Here is an 18,354-nt window from a genome sequence, read left to right on the forward strand (position 1 = left end):
CAAAATCACGTACATCTGGAATGATGCCCTCTTCCCCCAGCACCAGAACCTGTGCAGTGTATGCACACAAAGAACATAACTCTGTATGGGTGATATCCCATTGAGTTCCAAGCTTCCTGGAATAGTACTCTACAAAAGGCCATTCAGAGAATCATTAAAAAAGCCTACCAAAAAAAAAAAAAAAAAAAAAATAACCTGTGCATCTACACGTTAAACTAGGACACCAGGCCAAAGGTGGGGCAGGAGAACCACTAGTACTAGAGCTGCACATTTTCAACAGGGCAAGCAAGTAACTTCAGGAAACATTGGTGGGTTTCTCTGCTTCCGAGCGCTTTGGTTTCTCTTGAAAGACATGAGCTTTCTGGTCACTGTGCTCTCTTCACAAGTAAAAGGTGGGGAAATGCATTTTACCCTGCATGGGATGAGGATCGGAGGACGATGCCGGGTTGGTTGAGGGTGCTTGTGGAGGATTGCTGTGGAAGTGTTCGGGAGAATTCTCAAAGATGTGCTAATTCCCTTCACCTTAGAGACCCCCAGCAACTTTGCTGTATTTTGAGGACTTGATTGTTTTACCTGGAGAGAGAGCAACCCTTTTTCCCACTCACTAATGTATTTTGATATGTGTTTTAACCGTGTGTTTCATTTGGTTATGGAGTCTAACCAACTCCATAGGCATTATCTTTTACAATTGTGTCACAAAGCACTTTCAGTGCAGTGACACAGGGAAGGCTTATAGGCTTTCCCAAGGTTTAACTACCTTATCTAGGATCAACTACTGTTTCCCAGAACAGTGGAGTGAAATTGACTTTACTTAGCCCTGTACATTTCTAGACCCAACACACCCTGTCTTACAATAGAGTGCTGGAGGGGTTACTTAGTATCCCATATGTCTAGTTACTCCTTTAACAGTCAAATGTTACCCTTTCCTCTCAGAATGGCTGGTAGCAGTGGTTTCACAACAAAGTACCATGATTTTTCCCGACCACAAACTATTCGTAGCTCCGGTAATGTTAAATAGCAGGAGCCATGTTTTTCAAGATGGCGCCCAGCCATAGTTGCTAAAATGGTTCCCGGGCTTCTTATTTCACCATGTCTTTGTGGAAAGGTCCTTCTAGAGTTTTTCTCTACACACCAAACCAGGTTTGGTCTCTTTGTTCATTCGCCTTTGGCAGGCTTCAGGAGTGAAGACCGCCTCTGGCTCCAGAGTATCTGGGGTAGGCAGGAAGTGTGGGAGGTGTCCGAAAATTGCTGTGCTTTGTCTCCTAGGAGACCCAAATGCACTCTGTGATGATTGGCTGTCTGTCAGACAAGGACAGCCACCCTGCTGGGTGAGTTGCAGCTAGGCTGGACTGAATGTGAGAACTGAATAGAAGGCAGAGTCGACAACTGGAAAGAAGGAACCAAAGAGCTTGAAGAGGACAGCTGCTGCAACTCCTGGACCGTTGGTTTGAAGCCCTGCTGCAGGTCTGAATCACCAAGCTCGCATCGACAGAGAAGCCCTGCTAAGGACAACTTCTTCCTTTGAGTTGTTAGGACCAATCAACTCCCAAGTAAGCTAACTGGACACCTTTCTCGGAGCTGGTTGCATTTCCTCAGAGTGCTGCAGGAAACCGTAGAGCCAGGGAGAGGGACACCAGATTGTGTGCGTTACTTGTAAGCTGGCCAAAATCATTCAGAAGATCCTCTGTACTCCCACAACGTGGGACTGACCGAGCCTGACCCTCCTCAGCTGAGTGCAGGACCTCAGAAGCAAGGACAGTCCACCTTGACATCCAGGACCAGCGTGGATACCAGAGCGGTAGCTGAAACGCGAAACAGGCACTGAAATTGAAGTTTGACAGTTGCAAGCTTTGACCAGTCCCAGTGCAGGAGTCCCAACGTCCTCCCTCTTGTCCCCACGACTGAGGCCCAGGAACAGTGAAATCTGCATTAACTGCCAGGAACAGAAGTCATCAGCTGCATCTTTTTCTTCATTGTAAGGTACTGTAAAAGAAGACGGAGAGAATTTACCTCTCACTGTGAAAGTGCTTGAAACTTTCCTAACTCACAGGCCTAATCAGCTTGTGACCCAACATATGATTCTTCTTTTTACAAACTACTTCTAAGAACTTATCCAGAGACTTTTCCGTTTAACTACCAGAACCACTTTATCCTATCCAAGACTTTAGCCCATTGACTTTGGCCTAACCTATTGAATTGAATTGACTCTTCTGGTAAACTAAAAGTATCTACACTGTCTAAGAATTATTGTAACCTTTTATGTTCTAATAACCTTCGCCTTTTACTCCTCTTGAAAAGTATACTGAAATAGTATTGAAGTTTGTGTGTTATTATATAATTGCCTCCTTCTAATGAAGGATTTATAATTGACAGATAAATAAACTAATAAGTATTTATCAAAGAAACCTTGAGTATAAGAGTTTATTTGAACACCTGTGATTGTAGACCTCTGTTTAACATTACTGCTCACATAAGATGAGCCTGGCTGCTCAACACGCTACCAAAACTGTAGTACAGACCCTCTGAGAACACTACACACAACTATGACTACAGGTGTAAGCAAACCAACTTTGGTTGGTTTGCTTACACCTGTAGTCATAGTTGTATGTAGTGATCCCAGAGGGTACTGCATACAAACTTTGCCCAACAGCAAGTGACTCCTGGATAGAGCAATTTGCAAGCCATGTTTGCTACACATTTCATAAATGTTTTCTCATCTTTTAACATCCTCCTTTATGATTACCAGCGTATATGCAAACTGATTTGGGTTTTCTGTCTTTTGGAATGCCCCCAGGCAAGTTAAGTGTCTTCTCCTGTTACTCTGTTCTTAAGTACTGGGTCAGTTCAGAAGGCTACCAGCACAAGTATACCCCCCCCCCAAATTTGGTATTACCCAAATTGTTCAAACAATTGTTCGAATGAACAATTGACCTAATTTCAAGGGTCCAAATTGACCTTTTCAAAATATGCAACAAATGACCTTCACAATTCAGTCAATTGTAAAAAGGTCAATTGTCATTCAAGCAATTGGGACTCTAATAATTCGTATACAACGCCCCCACCCCCATTTACCTTTTTGTATAGGGGGTTAAGAAAGATTATCTTTCTGCACCTTTCCCTCCATAGGTTCCTAAGGGACCCCCAGTTTTTTTGCTCAGCCCTGAATTATGGAGGTGATTTCCATTTAGGGGTTATTTTCCCTCCAGTGGTCTACCCCCCTCCCCCTCAACTTCTTGCTGTTGTCTGACCATCCTAGCCTGACTTTTTCCCAGAGGAGCCGAGCCTTCTGCAGGACATGAGGAAACTGACATGCCTTTAAGACAGTCAGTACTGGGAGACTGTTTCCCTTGGTCTTTCACTTTGTTGCTATTCTTTAGTAACTTTATCAGTGGACAATGTACCTTTTTCATTTTTATAGACACCCTCGAAGGATTTCGTGCCTTGGACAGAGCTGGTGGCAGCTTTTACTTTTTACGTGTTTACAAATCTTTTCAATGGTCCAAACCTTATTTACCGCTTTTGCCCCAAGACAGTGGCCAGTGCCTAAAATGGCAAAACCACAAGGTCCTTTGTTCTGCCCTTTGGCCATCTTGTCCCTTTGCCTTCCCCAGGTCGCGCAGACCCCGAAAAATCCTTATTTGGTCATGCAGACAGCCGCACAAACCGAAGTTTTTGCAGGCTTCTGAATGCCTTGTGGGTGTGACTCCAGGATGTGGGCTGTAACTGTCTAGTTCCAATACACATCCAGGGTGCCAGGATGTCTGTGTGCTGGAGTGACTGGGACCACCATGGTCCACGATTGGTCCCTGTCGGAGATGGCTGTAAGTAAGCAGATCTCCTATTTGTTTCTCTTCTTTTTGACGCTAAGGAGATTTTGGATAAGAGCAGGCATCTTGCACCCATTCCAGGTCGATCTGAGTTCACAACGAACTTAGTAAAGGAGCCAAGTGTTAGGCAAAATTGTATGCAGTACCCTGTGGGAGACTGCACAAGCCCTGTCCTCTTGCCAATAGTTAGCCCAACCTTTGGTATAAGCATGTACTACACAAGTTCGTAGAGTGACCGAGCAGCCAGGCTTATCTCAAGAGGGGCAATGTGAGCTGTAGGGTTGCAACAGAGTTTCAAAGTGACAAGTATCCAAACACATACACAAGGTTTCTTGATTAAACAATTATTTATTAATTTAACAGTCTGCTTGAAAAAGCCTTCTTTAGAAGGGAGCAAATATGTAACAAAAATATACTTCAATAATACACACCCTTAGTTTCACACCCTTAGATTCAATAAATCAGTATATACCCATTTGGTATGGCACACAGACACTTCCTACACCCCAAGGTGACAAATAACTAAGACACTGCAGACATTGATATATCAGTGGTACATTCAGAGCAATACTGAGTTTGGTGTCAAAAGGAAAAGGTTAAGGGAGAAAACAATGGTCAACAAGTTTCTCAAACAGGTAAGCACTTTTCAACCCCCCCACCCCGCCACCCAATGCAATGTAGATTAACCCTTTCCCAGCTACACAAGAAAAGAATGTGTGACTCTTTGGAGGGACACATCAAAACAGTCGGAGGTTAGAAGAGTCTTCAGGGAGCCAGGATAGCCAATGTCAATTGAGCACAGCCTAGGGGAGCTGGAGTTCTTGAAGGGAAGTAAAAGGTTTTGCACAATGTTAGAGAGTTTTTGTTGAAAAAGAAATCACTGTTGGGCCACAAGCTGGGAGGCTTGTGATGGACAAAGCTGCAATGAACTCTGCAAATGGTAACAGACAAGTCTCAACTGAGAGCTAGCAATGGTACACAAGAGGCAAGTACCCCATAGTTTACAGTATCTTTGGTCTGAAGAAAGTGGTTCCAGCTGGCTTCTGTTCAAGTTGTAGTATGGCAGATCCGGTTGTTCCTGGTCATGGGGACAAGAGAGGGAGGACGTCTGGGGACTCCTGCACTATGATTTGAAGGTTGGCGGCAGCAATGGGCAAACTTCAGATCAGCAGCACTTCACGGTTTCAGCTTCTCGTGAATAGCACCACTCCAGTTCTCAGATACCTTGTGGGCTTTCCTTGCTTCTGGGGTCCAGCACACTGTTGAGGTGGCTCAGGCTTGGTCAGTCCTGCTTCGAGTGAGTCCGGAGGATCTTCCTGGAGCTCGGGTCCGACTTTAAAATGATTCACTTGATTCTGGTGTTCCTCTCCCTGGCAATCGGTTCCTGCAGCAGCAATGGAAGTACAGCCAGCTCCGAGAGGATTTCCAGATGAGTTAGTCTTGGGGTTGATTGGTCCCACCAACCCAAGGGGAGAAGTCATCCTTTGCAGGTTTTCTATAGTCGAGGCAAATTGAGAGCTTCAGCACTGCAGCAGGGCTTTACCAAGCAAACCAACAGTCCAGGAGTTGCATCAGGCGTCTCTTCCAAGTTCTTCTTCGGATTCCTTCGTCCAGTGGTCGACTCTGCCTGCCAAGCAAAAAGCCTCACCTTTTATGCAGGTTTCTCCCATTCATTTGCAGCCTAGCTGTCTATCACACAGCAGGGTGGCTGTCTTCCAAAGACAGCCCTCCAGCCAATCACCCTTGGGTGCATTCCTGTAACCAAGGAGACCAAGCACAGGGAGTTTCGGGCACCTCCTTCGCTTCCTGCCCTGCTAGACACGCTGGAGCTAGAGGCAGGCTTCACTCATTAATCCCGCCAAAGACAAAAGGAACAAAGGGACCAAACCTGGTTTGGCACGCAGAGTAAATCTCAAGAAGGACCTTTCCAAACTGAAATGGTGAAAAAAGAAGGGGCCATTTTGACGAAATGGGCACCCATGGGTGTTTTACTGCAGCTGCAAGTGGAGCCCGCGGTAAAAACACACAATGGTAGGAAAACGTAAACCACTGCCACCAGCCATTAATTGTATAAGGGGTAATGTTAGGGAGAATTCTCAGAAATGTACTAATTCCTCTCTACCTTAGAGACCCCCAACACTTTTACTGGACTCTAGGCCTTTTGGAATATTCTGACTCGCAGACTCATTTAAAATGTTACCCACAAAATCAGTGTCTTCCTCTGTTTTGTGGGTTTCAATTTTAAAATGGTCATCTGTTCTTTTCAAAAGATCATTACAGAGCAGCTGAACGTGAATGGGAGCATTAGCTACTGGCTCATCAGGAGAATCTGGGGACTGTATAAAGTATTGGTCTGGGTCGTCTGTGGTAATCTACTTGAGCTGGCGGCAATTTTGGTGCTTGTGTGCAAGTTTGTTTTGGAGTGAACACCTGTCTTGACGTCTGTTTTGGCAAATGCGTCTGAAAACAAAAGCAAGGATTTATGCGCGGTATCAACCTTGCTCGGCGGCTCTTTCGATCTTGGGACACATTGATGTGAGCAGAATGTTACTAAAGTCCCACTTGGAAGTAATACTTTAGCAAGCTAGCCCAGTGGTTTGTATTTTCCCCCAACTCTCAGCATCAGTCTGTATTAGTCAGAGACCTTGGTAGTGTGGCAGAGCAGTCCGGCTGTTCTTAAGAGGATATGAGCTGTAGGTAAGTACACTGAACCTAGTTAGTAATGCACAAAGAAACATACATTTATATTAAAATATTTATTATATTTACACAAGAGTCACTTAAATATCTAGCACAATAAACCAACACACATTCGTATACTTAATACTTTCAAAAGCCCACTTCTTAGTTGGTAGTTGCTGAACGCACTCAATTGTTACATGCATTTGACAGGTCTACTGTACTATCGGTAAGAACATGGGTGCCCACAAAGTAATACGGTAATTGCATTTAGTCAGCATACATACATAGGAGTGATTTTTGGGAAGGAAAACTGAGTGTTATCCTATCAGCTTCAGGAGGCAGTTTCCCAGCACAGTTAGTCTTTTAAAGTCCAAAACGCAACCCTAGCTAAAAAGGCAGTTCGGAGATGCTTAAAGTCTTAAAAAGCAGCAAAAGTCAAATGTTCCTGTGGATACTTTCTAGTCTCTAGGAAAGAAGATACAAGAAGATCTAATCAACGTTGGAGACCCTGTTAAAGGACTCGCTAAAGCGACACAAGCAGCCGCTTGGGTCGGCGGTAAGAGGGGGTTGCCCTGAATACCTCTACGTGCACTCAAGCTCTGGAGCGACTTTCTGGAATACCTTTCTCCACAGTACCTTTGGTTAGAAGAAAACATTAGTGGCTGGATGCTCCTCGATGTTGCAGCTCTGGACCCAACCTCTGAATTCCTTGGTCTGATGACGAAAGGCAGGACAATGAACAGGATCTCTCAGGAGCAGTCTCGAGGGAGGACATCTGGAACGCCTTTCATCCACCTCGGGTCACTCTGTGGTTATGGCACCTTTTCTGTAGCACCAACAAAGGACGCGATTCGCCCCTAGTCAATCTTCTTCGGTTCATGCAGTCTTGCACTCTATTGAGGGGACTTGGACAGGTTGGATTGTGTCTCTGGAGTGTCCTTGAGTGCTCAGCAAAGATTTGAACGGATTCACCTTTTCTCGACGATGCACCCAAAATGGGCAGCAGGTATCCTGGTATTGGAGTTTTGGAGCTCTGGAAAGTCTCAGCACCTCGGCAGATGGCTCAAATTAAAGTTGGCTTTTGGACTGGTTGTTCCCACCAGTCAAAGGGAAGTGGTGGCACTCTTCAGAGTTCCTCTGTTGCATCAAAAAAGGGTCAGGACAGCAGGGGTCTCTTCACAGCGTTGCTATGGGTCTGCAGGCATCCCTGGTAGTCGTCTTCGGTTACTTCAGTTCCAGTGGTCGACTTGCTTTTCACTCCAAGAGTCACTTTTTATACAGTTCCAGCACACTCCTCTGCAATCTCTCTGCAGTTCACAGAAAGGGGCGTATGGCTGTCCAATCAGGAGAGCCAGATCCCCAGTGGGAGCTGGTTCCACTCTGGCAAACAAAGGACAAAGGGGAACCTCCCCCACTTCCTGCCTGCCCAGACACTCTGGAGCCTAGGCGGGGACACCCAAGGGGTCCCGCCAAAGGCAAAACACACACAGACCTCCCCCTCCAAGAATGGTAGAAGGGCCAACAAAGAACCACACTAGAAATGGCAAAAAAAGAAGGAAGATCCTAAGTTAGTACTTCGGTGCCCCTTTTGCGCACTACATGGGCTATGGACATAGCCTGCGGTAGAAAAATCACAATAGTTGGTAGAACACGTCCCCTGCCACCAGCCATAACTAGTAGGTAGTCTATGTGACTAAAAGGTCACAGGAGCCGAGAGAAGTGGGATAAATAAGGTGGTGTGTGCCAATTTCTTAGTATATTACATTTTAGGAGAGAGAGTTAAGAACTTTAGTTACTCTAGGATAAAGAAAATCATCTAAGGAGGACCCAAAGCGCCCCCCTGCAACACTGCCCACAAGGAGCTGTGTGCTGCAATAGTAAATTACAGATGCCTTAAAGAGGTATGGAGGAAAGTAGACTCCATAAGACAGGTAAAACACGGAACAGAGTTCCAAAAGACAGAGCCCATAAGAATGAGTGGAAAAAGGCTCCACTCATTCAGGATTTCAGAAAAAGGTACAGAAGTCCAGCAAAAAGTGCTGGGCGTCTCACTAGGAGAAGGAATGGAGCATAAAATAAATCTCCCTAACAGTTGAGGATTTAACTATGGACGCAGATGCCTTTTTACCCATCGATGTAACTGTGGTTACAGTAGAGTGGAGTACCACAGTTCTACTTTTCGGCACGTTTGCCGAACTGTGGCTGGGGCTACTAGTGTGTTTAACTGTGTGTGAATGTGTGTCCCCATTTTTATGCTTGTGTGTTCTCCTGTCGCCACGGGTTGACTCCACAGCAGTACATGAGGCCTGCCCTTCAGTGCTGGAGATACGAGCAGGAGTAGACTGGCTCCGGCAACATATCATTGGCGTCACTAAAGGTGCTGATGCTGTCCTCTTCTAAAACTGACTCCTCCACGCCAGCCGCATAGTCAGATGATGCCTCTACCTCCATGGCATACGCTGCCAACCTGTCCGACCTTCAATCCTTTAGGGTCTTTGGTACAAAAAGTTTGCACAATTTACACTGCGTCTCCTGATGGTCACAGGGAGTTACAGGATGGGCAGAATTGAAAAATAAAATGTTTTTCCATGGCGATCAAAGAAAGTACAATAGGGGAAACTGAAAACAGATTCTCTAAAAGTGAATCTACATGTTTCTCCCCCCACTCTCCGTACTCTGAAGGCCAAAGCCTCATTAGGGCTGTTGAGGAGCCGCCAAAAACTAAATCGAGCACCGCTACTTGTATTGAGTCGGGCGAGAGAGTCGCATGCTGGCGGTAGCCGTAACACAAATATTATAGGAACAATATCAGAGGAGCTCATCTACTATGAACTCTGCAGCATGCAACCAACGCTGATCGTTAGGGAGAATTCTGAGAAATGTGCCAATTCCCTTCTACCTTAAAGACCGCCTGCTCTTTTGCTGGACTTTAGGACTTTTAATTTCTAACCTGGAGAGATGAGACCTTTTTCCCCACTCTCGTATTTTTCTGTGATTTGGGCTCTGTGTTTCTTTTGGTTTTGGAGTCTGACAAACTCCATAGGCATCATCTTTACATTGTGACACACAGCACCTTCAGTGCAGTGGCACAGGAAAGTCTTAGATTTCCCCAAAGGTTTAAATACCTCCTCTTGGTGAAACTATTGTTTCCAAGAGCAGTGAAGTGAAATTGACTACTTACATTTTGTAACTTTCTAGACCCAGCACACACTATCTTACAATAGGGTGCTGGAGGGGTTACTTAGTATCCCATTTGTCTAGTTTCTCATGTAACATTTTTAGGTTACCCTTCTACAATTAATGGCTGGTGGCAGTGCTTTACATTTTACTACCATTGTGTTATTACCGCAGGCTGCAATCATAGCTTCAGTAAGGCACCCATGGATGCCCATTTTGTCAAAATGGCCCCGGTCTTTCTTCGCCATTTCGTGTTGGACAGGTCCTTCTTGAGATTTACTCTGCTCGCCAAACCATGTTTGTTCCCTTTGTTCATTTGTCTTTGGCAGGATTCACCAGTGAAGCCCGCCTCTGGCTCCTTACACCAACACTGATGGTGGAAAAAACTGAGGAACTAGACGTGTGAAGGACCATGGGAACAATGCAGGTCACACTAGGGATTATATTACAGACACACCCTTTCAACGTCCCTTTTTGAAAACGACTAATACTAAGCACCAACCACTAGATGTCGGCCTATGCAGCTCCACAAGCCTCTGAAACACACACACACACACGCACGCACATATGTATCTATGTACACATATAGAAAGCAACTTGACGTTTCATGTTAAAAAAACACAATAGATAACTAGGAATTGGAAGTCCACAGCAGTAATTTGTTATGTTATAGTCTGAATTCAATGTTAGTGTTTTGAGGGTATTTCCCCAACATTGAGAGTTAGGGGACCACCTGAGTTGAGACTCCTCATTTTTAATGAAAGCACAATATTCTGATGATAACCTGTTTTTGGTACCTAGATTGTGGGGTGGGATTGCTAGGGCATGGGCAATTATGTTTGTGCCATTCCTCCTTAGCAAACAAACCTCTAAGAAATTAACAATCAAGTGTTTCATAACCATTAAATCACTCAATGCAAACAAAACCCAGTTCAACCTCCAAAATTCCAAATATTCCAACAATGCACACTCGTTTAGCCTCTCACCTTTGCCTTTACTTTTGGAAATGTGTTGGGAGTGCTCTGTGCCAACTTCTTGTGGTTTGGTGTTCTCTTGTCTTCGCTTTGATTACCAGAGTCAGCATCTATTCTTTTGCGCTTCTTGCCAGAGGTACCTGTTGTATGCATAGAACACGCAGTATATGAGAAACCTCAGGAAGGCAACAAATAAACAGTGGTTATGGAGAAAAAAAACACAGCCAGTTCAAGAATGTGCATACCAACAGAAATGTGTCACTTTGTAACATTTCATGATGGTTGTTAGGGTTTTCAGAAACAATGCTATGCTATCATAGTATGTCGTTAAAGATATAAAAATAAGAAACATTGCCCAAAACCTAGCAATTATGATTTATTCTTTTGGTTCCAGGGGCCGTAATCAACATGCACCAGCTAGACTTCAGGTGTTTAGCAAACCTAGTATCAAGACCCGAATACCCTTTATGTAGCAGAACAAAAGTGGTAATCTTCAGATTGTTTTATATTTAGTGATATGGGAGTTTTCCTAAGGTCTACCGGGAGGTAAGACTATAAAGCTATCTCTTGATATACATGTCTCCAACTCGTAGTCCAAGTCCGTACTACCCAAAGGATTGGTAGAATGTCAGAGCAGCCATGCTTATCTTATGAGGAATGAGCTGTAGTTAAGTATGATGAACTCAGTCACACCTACCCACAAGAACATTCCAACCCAACAAGCACCCGAGGTAAGCCAGCAACCTTCGCCGTGGCTATACTCGCATCATACTCACCGCGCCCCTACCCACCTGAGAGACAACTACAACGAGATATTTGGCCCTGGTTAGCACACGCAGAGCATTAACTATCTCACTGCCACTTTTACCTGCTTCGCTCGTTTCTGGGAAGCACCCAACACTAGCAATTCCCCACCACAAACCTATTCCCCAAGCTAGTTACGTCAAACCATCGATGACTGTTACATTACGGATACCTACTGTACAATAGGCTGAAAGCTATAACCTTCCGGTCTAGGCCCCCGTCCACCTACATAAATCTAGGGTAACCCCTCTCCTTTGGTTCGTTATATGTGAAGACATCCTGCACTGCAAAACCTGGGCCGCTTGCCACCATACAGTATTATCAACCTTAGGTGCACCCTCCAAATTGGCATACTTTATGACGAATCATACTGCAGTGTGATACCCAGGCCCCCATACCCTATACAGAATCCTCAGTTCTAGGTTTAGCCTCGACCTAGGTTCACCATATCTCTAAACCTCTGGCACTCTGAAACATAGGCCTTTCTCCCACCGTACAGGATCCTATAATCTAGGTCTTGACTCCTTCTCTGCCTATCATACGCTGAAACCGGCTACAGTAGAAAACCAAGGCCCATTGCTACAGGACTCTCAATTCTAGACCCGGACAAATAAGCAACCTCGCAGCCTACGGTAAGTATAGCGCACACCACTAGCGTGGACACAGGCACGGCCAAACAACCATGCACGATGGAACACGTCTGTCTAAGCACATCCGGCATAGTTTCACACACAGTCGTCCAGACTGAAATGCTGGATGTACCACAAGACCTCTGCCAATAGCATACAGCAACCACCAACCGAAAGGAACCCGATATAGCTGGCATCACAGACTCGACAACCGCATTCTATCTCTAACCTTCAAGAGCACCCACCCACGTGTGTGACCTCTACTGGGCTGCTTAGTCGAGCCTTGCCAGCCACCCAAGTCTTAGAATGGCAAACATGCACACACGCATCTAAAATAATCCGCCAGAATCACGAACGACAATGACCATGGTCACCAAGGGCGTTCATCCCAGGAAAAAGCACATTGAGGCCACACAAGTGGGGAAAGAGCGCTATATAATTAACAAATACAATACAATATACACAAGGCAAGGTAAGTAAATACTATTTTGGACTAACCAATACACATAGGAAACATAAGCAATAATTTGCTTAGGCAACTACTTCACTAGTAGTGACTCGCAACAACAATTGTTACAGTGGAATGACAAGTTTCATTCATGTATAAAGTCCCTCTGACAAAGTCTGTAGGAAAGAAAACGTGGTTTTTCATTACTAGCAGCAATGATTTACTTCCTAGCAACACTTTTCAAGGCTCCTAATGCTTTAGCAGTCCAATCCCTAACTATTCAAGAGTTCGTCAAAGTCAGTGTAGGATGAGAGCAAAGTCTTACGCAGCAGCCGAAAAAGGCAAAGATCGTAGTTACTTTAACCTCTTTAGTGTCAAGGACGAGGTATCTCGTCCTTGGGATTACCTCCCTGTTGCCAGGGACGAGATAGCTCGTCCTTTCAGGCACTCTGTTTTGTGCGATCCCTGCAAAGCAGGGATCGCACAAAACTGTAATCCAGCCCCTGGGCTATGTGAGGGGGAAGTCCCCCCCCACTGCCAGGGGGATGGATTACCTTCAGTTTCACGTCGGCGTGCGTAAAGCATGTCGGCGTGAAACCGAAAGTAAAATCACTGCAGCAGCCGTTTTCGGCTGCTGCAGTGAAAGAAGGTAAGAGCCCTTCTTTCTCCGCGTCGATCTCCGGCTGTATTTCAAGCCAGAGATTGAGGCGGGTATCGTTGGAAAGGGGAGATCCTCCCCTTTCCAACGATACCCAATGTGTGGCATTGCTGCCCGCGGATCGGGCGCAGGGCGCGCAATCGTGGGCAGCAATGTCACCGGATCAATGCAGATCCGTTTGTGACGTGGGGGAGGGGGGCTGCTTACTAGGTAAGCGGCCCCCTCCCCCCACCCCCCCCATGGCTCCAAAGCATGGGGCCACAGCGCCAGAGACCCCTGGGGGCGAATGATCACTGCGCCCAGGGGTGAAAAGAAATCGAGAGGAGGGGGTTTGGGGCCCTGGGGCCCACTAGACCACCAGGGATATGGCAAAAAGTGGTGTCCTTGGAAAGGGGAGCTTCTCCCCTTTCCAAGGACACCATCTACATGAGGCATTGCTGGTCACGGATCGGCGCAGAGTGCTCGATCCGTGACCAGCAACCCACTGGACCACCATGGATCCGTTTGTGAGTTGGGGGGAGGGGGGCTGCTTTAAGTAAGCAGCCCTCTCCCCCCTCCCGGCCCCCAAAGCATGGGGGCACATGCATGTGAACCCTGGGGGCAGATGGCTGACCATCCGCCCCAGGGAATGTAAAAAAAAAGAAAAAAATAAATGTAAAAAAAAAATGGGAAAAGGGGGTGGGGGTAGGGGTTGGGGTGTGGGTGGGGGGCCACTAGCCACCATGGATTTTTTACTGAATGAAAGGGGGGGTGGCCCTCCCTCCCCAACCGAAGTAGAAAGGAGGGCACCCCTTGTATCCCTCCCTGGGAGCAGATATCTGCTCCTAGGAAGGGGGATCTGACCCCAGGGAGGGATGCATGAGGTGCCTTCCCCCATCTGACGCCAGGGTAGGATGCATGAGGTGGGGCCCTCCATTTGGGGAGGGCACCCCCCCATTCCAGTAGAACATTTGCCGGCAATGTAGGGTGCCCCTCAGCCCCCCCCCCCCAAAAAGCAGACTACGATTTTGTATTTTTTTTTTTATTTACAAGTTTGCTTGGCGCAGATGGCCACATTAGTGTGCCAATCTGCCCCCAGGGTGCCCAAACCCTAATGCCCCATCTATTGGGGGGCCTGTCCCACCATTTGTGGTGGCAATCTCCTCACCCAAACCGAACGGAGGGGGGGGGAGACACATCATGCAGCCCTCTCTGAGCCTCAAAGGAAGGGCTGCATGATGTGCCCCCCCCACTCTCCCATGCATTTTTATGTGATTTGGACTCTGATTCTTTTAACTTTGGAGTTTGACAAACTCCATAGGAATCATCTTTATTTTGTGACACAGCACCTTCAGACCTTCAGTGCAGTGGCACAGGGAAGTCTCTTGGATTTCCCAAAAGTTGAAATACCTTCTCTTGGTGAAACTACTGCTTCCAAGAGCAGTGAAGTGAAATTGACTTTACTTACATTTTGTAACTTTCTAGACCCAGCACACACTATCTTACCATAGGGTGCTGGAGGGGTTACTTCGTATCCCATTTGTCTAGTTTCTCATATAAAACATTTTTAGGTTACCCTTTCTACAATTAATGACTGGTGGCAGTGGTTTACCTTTCACTACCATTGTGTGTTTTTACCACGGGCTGCACTAAGGCACCCATGCGTGCCCATTTTGTCAAAATGGCCCCAGTCTTTTTTCGCCATTTCTTGTTGGAAAGGTCCCTCGAGATTTACTCTGCGCGACAAACCATGTTTGGTCCCTTTGTTCGTTTTTGTCTTTGGGGGATTCATGAGTGAAGCCGCCTCTGGCTCCAGTATGTCTGGCAGGGACAGGAAGTGAGGGAGGTGCATGAAACTCCCTGTGCTTAATCCCGTTGGTTACAGGAATGCACCCAAAGGTGATTGGCTGGCTGGGTGTCCGGCAAGGACTTACTGTGTGATTGACAGATAGGCTGCGAATTAATGGGAGAAACCTGCATAAAAGGCAATGCTTTTTGGCTTGGAAGGCAGTGTCGACCACTGGATGACGGAATCCGAAGAACTTGAAGAGGACGCCTGCTGCAACTCCTGGATCTTTAGTTTGCTGGTGAAGCCCTGCTGCTGTGCTAAAGCTCCGAATTTGTTTCGACTAGAGAAGCCCTGCAAGGACGACGTCTCCCCTTGGGTTGTTCGGACCAATCAACCCTAAAGTGAACTCGTCTGGACATCCTCTCGGAGCTGGCTGTACTTCCACTGCTGCTGGAACCGAAGTGCCAGGGAGAGGAACACCAGATCGAGTGCATTGCTTTTAAGTTCTGACCCGAGCCTTAGGAAGATCCTCCGGTCTCCGTTGAAGCAAGACTGACCAAGCCCGAGCGACCTCAACAGAGTGCTGGACTCCAGATGCAAGGCAAGTCTGAAGTGGTATCTGTGATGCTGGAAATGCATCAGAGGGACAGGTGACTCTGAATCCTTGTCCTTTATTGCTTTTTATCATGCATGTTCTGACTCGATTTCCACGTAGGAGTTCATGTGGGACTCCTGGCGGTGCGGCTCGACCGGTATTTGGTTTGGTGAACAGACCCTTGGGATACCCTTATTGCACCCTGAGTGGGAGTACAAACCTGTACTCCTAGTGTATGTTTTTGGGCACATGTGTGTGACCCGCAGAGCAGGGTGTGGGATGGTAGCAGCTCCGTGCTGAATGGACAGGTGCCCTGAGCATCCTCCGTTTTAGGATGCCCAGGCCCTGTCATTGGAATCGGTGGATTCCTGAAGGAGACAAGATGGCCCCGTGGCTTCTTGCCTTCCATCGCCTGTTACCTTGGATTCCTGAAGTCCCGAAAAGCCCCGACTCTGTCCTTTCCCCGCCGGACGGGCTGTTGTGTGGAACTTCCATATATGGTAGTGTGGGGAAGTGCCAACCAGACTGGCTGGGGTCTTCCCAATGACTATGTTGTGGGAACGCCTGTGGGGTGGTACCTGGATGAATGGAGTGTGTGACGAATACGCATTCTGTGTTATGGGTGTCTAGTATGGTGTGAGACAATGACAGACAGCCCTGCCCGAAACTGGTATGAATGCATTGAGTAGTGCTGAATGGCAGAGTGCTTGTCAGAACCCACATTCTGTGTTGTGAGTGTCTGGATGGAGAAGAATGGCCTGAATGCACTGTGCGCCTGATTGGCTGGCTGACTGAATGCCCTTCTGAGTGATTGGTTGCCTGAGTGTGACCCAGCAGAAGGAATGGGAGACCAACTAGTATATCTGGGGACCTCTCACTACTAGAAATCGTTCAGAACCTGAAGTTGTTACTTGATGCTTAATCTGGAAGCCGAGCCAGAAGAAGGTGAACCGATGTTCCCTTTCGTGTAATCAGAAAGCTGCTGTGCCTTCAAGAACTGATCCAAGAGAGGACCTGGTAAGGAGACCTCTCCCCGAGCTATGAGGGACCATCGTGCACCAGCTGATCTTCGCCAAAGCTCCCTGGTAGACAGACCTATGAAAGGGTGCTGACCGGAGAAGGAGACCGCCGAGGAGAACGAAGAGCAGCACCGGACAGCCGGCCACAGTCGCCAACCGGAGCCACTGTGCTCCCTTTGCCTACGAACATTTGATCCAATGACTCCCTTATTCATCACCGTCGATCACTTTCGTCCTGCCGGAGAAAGTCGAGGTTGTCGACGACCAAGGAGAATCCGCCGGTGGATTTCCCGCCACCTGAAGACCTCCGAGACGCCGACAAAGCTACTGAAGCCAGCCGTGGTCACGTCCCGTTCGCCGACGACTCGACGCCCTTGCTGGGCCAAAGCTCTTCACTAACTCTTTGCGGCAACGAACCATCATAGTCGAGGTGCACCGCATGCCTCCCCTGTTGCAGGAAGTTTTCAATCATTCGTCAACGAGCAACGCAAGGAACGAAGCTGCTGCCTCAACGACAATGTTGACTCTTTCTTCATCTCGGAAGTTCGACGACCTGTGGCTCCTGCCTGAAGGGAAGTGCACTCAAGAAGGGCCAGTCGATTCCATGATGATGAACTCTACAACACAAGGTACGTTTGGGTTGCAGAGCTATAGAAGAAGTTTAGACTCTAATAGACATTATATGGACTGGGCCTGTAGTGCATCTTTATTTACAGGTTGCCCGGGGGGGGGGGGGGGGGGATCATCATACAGTACTGTGTCTGGGTGGTAGGGACTCCGTATTCTGTCAATTGTCTAACCAACTTGTCTTCCTCCCAAATCTATGGTTGATCTTGTTTTGCTGTGTTCATCCGTATGCTATTTGAACTGAGCAGAGTTGATGCATTTTAATGGAATCAGAGTAATCGTGGTACCACCTAGAAGTGTACATATTTACTATTTTAGAATAGTTGGAGCAAAGTGTATTATCGAGATAGTGTATAAAACAGTGAACCATATTTATATAAAGACTGTTTTAACTAATACAGTGTCTGGACATTCCGTTGTGGGTACTTGAGGACTACACTGTACGAAGTACCAGCCTTCATCACCTCCTGAGAAGCTAGGCCTTGATTGCTCGACCACGATACCAATAATAGAGAATCTTGGCTGGGGTCCTCTGTGCCTCTCCTTTGCCATATCGAGAGCAGGCGTACAGACACCCGCCTCCAGTGCGTTGCTTAAAAGTATCCGAGAAACGCAGTGTTGCCATTTGCTGAGACGTGAGGAGCTGAAACCGCAAAGTGCCGCTGAATTCCAGTTTGACCTTTGCTGCCGCCAACCTTCCCACTGTGTTCCAGGAGTCCCCAGAAGTCCTCCCTCTTGTCCCCATGACCGAGGCCCAGGAACACCAGGATCTGCAGAGCCACACAGGAACAGAAGCCAGCTGGAACCATTTCTTCTAACCAAAGGTACTGTAAAACTAAGGGGACTTAACTCTTTGTGTAGCCTTGCTTGTTTGCCGTTGAGACTTGTCTTGGTTGCCCTTGCCGAGTTCAACTGACTGTTACATAAATTAATAATTATTTAATCAAGAAACCTCAAGTGTAAAAGTTTTTTTGAATTCTTGTCACTGTAAATCTCTGTGTAAAAGCCCTACTGCTCACATTGACCCCTCTCGAGTTCAGCCTGGCTGCTCAGCCACAGTACCTACCTGTGTAGTACAGACTTATACCAAAGGTTGGGTTACCTATTGCCAGGGGGATAAGGTTGTTGTAGTCGCCCCAAGGGTAC

At 46.9% G+C, this 18,354-nt stretch overlaps 1 protein-coding gene across 6 annotated transcripts in view; it reads right to left on the minus strand.

Moving 5' to 3' along the window:
• NOLC1 (nucleolar and coiled-body phosphoprotein 1) overlaps positions 1 to 18,354 on the minus strand; it is an 869,511-nt gene that overhangs the window by 261,512 nt on the left and 589,645 nt on the right. For all 6 annotated transcript variants that reach the window (XM_069610644.1, XM_069610643.1, XM_069610646.1 and 3 more), the window contains one exon: positions 10,673 to 10,800. In XM_069610644.1, coding sequence (XP_069466745.1) covers positions 10,673 to 10,800 — 128 coding nt within the window. The remainder of the gene's footprint in view (positions 1 to 10,672; positions 10,801 to 18,354) is intronic.

This window comes from Ambystoma mexicanum, chromosome 8, assembly GCF_040938575.1.
Source record: "Ambystoma mexicanum isolate Mex_15411 chromosome 8, UKY_AmexF1_1, whole genome shotgun sequence".
Lineage (NCBI taxonomy): Eukaryota > Metazoa > Chordata > Amphibia > Caudata > Ambystomatidae > Ambystoma > Ambystoma mexicanum.